General features: G+C 42.5%; 1 protein-coding gene across 1 annotated transcript; it reads right to left on the bottom strand.

The window, feature by feature from the left end:
* Positions 1-1,435: 1,435 nt before the first annotated feature.
* Positions 1,436-2,121, bottom strand: LOC147481274 (uncharacterized). The gene is made up of 2 exons (XM_086578886.1): positions 1,896-2,121; positions 1,436-1,689 (listed from the first exon to the last, which is right to left on the bottom strand). Exons 1-2 carry the CDS (start codon positions 2,119-2,121, stop codon positions 1,436-1,438), a joined length of 480 nt encoding a protein of 159 aa, XP_086435012.1.
* Positions 2,122-2,592: the final 471 nt, after the last annotated feature.

Raw genomic sequence — 2,592 nt, 5'->3', positions numbered from 1 at the left:
TAAACTAAGCGGCCTTGTGCTTCTCCACTTCTCCAAGTTCATTCAATTTTGTTTTATAAACCCATTTGACTCCTATCCTTTTAGCTCCCTTTGGCAAGTCAATTAGAAACCACGCCCCATTCTTCTTAATTGAGCTCATTTCTGAATCCATAGCTTGCCTCCATTTTTCATCTTTTCTTTGCTTCATCAAAACCGGTCGGGTCAATAGCTAGCGACCAAAGCCAAATGAGCTTGCACATCTTCATTGTTCGGTCATCACCACTAAAATAAGCCATCCATCCATCGGTGCTCTTCTAAATTTCGGGGAACATCAAGATTTCCTAACTTCGGCACAACAGGGGAACATCAAGAAACATAGTTTCTTCGCTCCCTTGTATCTTCATTCTCTTCCTCTTCATGTGTTCTTCATCTCTCCATTCTAAGTTGAGTTGAATCTGTTCTTCATAGCTTGCATCCCAATTCCATGTCTTGTCTTCCTCGAAAATGACGTCTCTGCTAATCACAATCTGTTTCGATACCGGATCATATAGTCTGTATCCCTTTGATTCCTTGCTCACCCCAAATAAAACACAGCTGCGACTTTTATCTTCAAGCTTTGTTCGTCGAGCATCAGGCACATGAGCATGTGCTATACAACCAAAAACTCTTAAGTGGCCAACAGAAGGCTTCAGCTCCAACCTTCCTCAAAGGCGTCATGTCTTTTATCAAGGCGTTGGGCATCTATTAAGAACATAAAATGCCCAATTTACCGCTTCGGCCGAATATCTTTGGAACATTGTTCTCAATCAATAAACTCCTCACCATATTCATCACCGCCCGTTAGACACCATTTTCTTTGCGGTGTATGGGCAGTGGTCAATTGTCGCTTGATTCCATTTTGTCTACAATAATCGTTGAACTCACTTGATGTGAATTCTCCTCCACGATCTGTTCTTAAACATTTAATTGACAAACCAGTTTCTTTTTCCACACAACTCTTAAATAACTTAAACGAAGCAAATGCATCTGCCTTATAAACAAGAAATTGTACCCAAGCCTTCCTACTAAAGTCATCGATAAAACAAATGAGGTATTTGTGATCGCTAGAATTAGGAGATATTGGGCGCAAATATCCGCATGAACTAGCTCCAACTTCTCGATGCTCTCCATTGCTTTTCTTGAATAACATCTCGGTGTTGTTTCCCCTTCAAGCAATCGGTCTGCGGACAAACTTAGATTCGGGGATACTTGGCAAACCCCTCACCATTCCTTTGCTTTTCGAAGTCCTTTGTTGAGGTGGCCATATATCTATTGTGCAAAGATGAGCTAGGTCATGAGTAGTTGCTTGAAGACATACCTCCTTTGGTTCCTTCTTGATTAGGCGAGTTTGATAGCAATACAAACATCTGGTTGTCATGTTGGTTTGAATGATTAAGCCCTTCATTGGGATGGTAGATTAAGAGCGATTGATTTGCATTAGAACGGCTAGGCCCTTTTCTTGCAATTGCCCAACACTGAGAAGGTGACTCTTCAATTCTGGTACATAAAATACATCTTTTACAAGATGATTGACACCATCCAAAAACAAGCGCACACTTCCTTTGCCAACAACGCGTTGACCTTGTATGATTGCCCAATCGACCACCTTTTTGAACCCCTCCTTCAACTCACAGAAAAGAGATGAATCACCACACATATGGTTGCTGCAACCTGAATCAAGGAACCACACATCATCTCGGTTTACTCCATGTAATTCAACAAAGGCCATGAGTATCGTCTCCTCTGACTCATCTAGTTCTGCATAATTTGCTTCCTAGAACTTGGACACTTTCGTATTGGAAGTGTCCGGAGTTGATGACATCGGTAGCACTCAACAGCGGTTGCCTTATTGAAGTTTTGGCGACCTCTGCCTCTACCTCTTCCTCCTCGAAAGTAGCTCTCCCGCCCCTCGCCCACCATAACCTCCATAACCTTCAACATGTGACACCGTGAGTGCTTGTTCCTCTTCTCCACCTCTTTTGAACTTCGCTCATGAACAAGCGTTGAACTTCTCGCAAACGCATCGACGGAGAGTTGATCGATATCCTTTGCTTCTTCTATGGAACAAACAATGTAATTCCATTTCTCGTTGAGAGTTCTCATAATCTTCTCGACGATCTTGACACATCGGTCATGTCTTCCCCACAATTCCTCATGTCGTTTGCAACCACCATCACTTTCGACCAAAGTAGTCGGTGATCGATTCACCTTGTTTCATTGTCGAATCTCAAAATCTCTGCGAAGACGATTGAAGACGCGTGCATTGCCTTGACACTTCATCTTCATGGACTCCCAAAGTTGTTTAGACGTCTCCTTCTGTGTGATTGTCTTTAGAATTGACTTGTCAAGGGATTGAAACAAGTAATTCTTGGCCTTTAGATCTTTCAGCTTCATCTCCTCTAGAGTTTTTCTCTGTGCAGCGGTCAGCTCCTCTTCATCATCAGGTTGTGAATAACCCGATTCCACAACAGTCCAGTATTCCTTGGATCGGAGAAGATTCTCCATGATCATGCTCCAGTGATCATAGTCACCATCAAACTTCGGAATAGAAGGTTGAGCAAAGTTACTGTTTGT

This window comes from Coptis chinensis, chromosome 8 (genome assembly GCF_015680905.1).
Source record: "Coptis chinensis isolate HL-2020 chromosome 8, ASM1568090v1, whole genome shotgun sequence".
In the NCBI taxonomy this organism is placed as follows: Eukaryota; Viridiplantae; Streptophyta; class Magnoliopsida; order Ranunculales; family Ranunculaceae; genus Coptis; species Coptis chinensis.
This window is presented reverse-complemented; position numbering and strand designations above follow the sequence as displayed.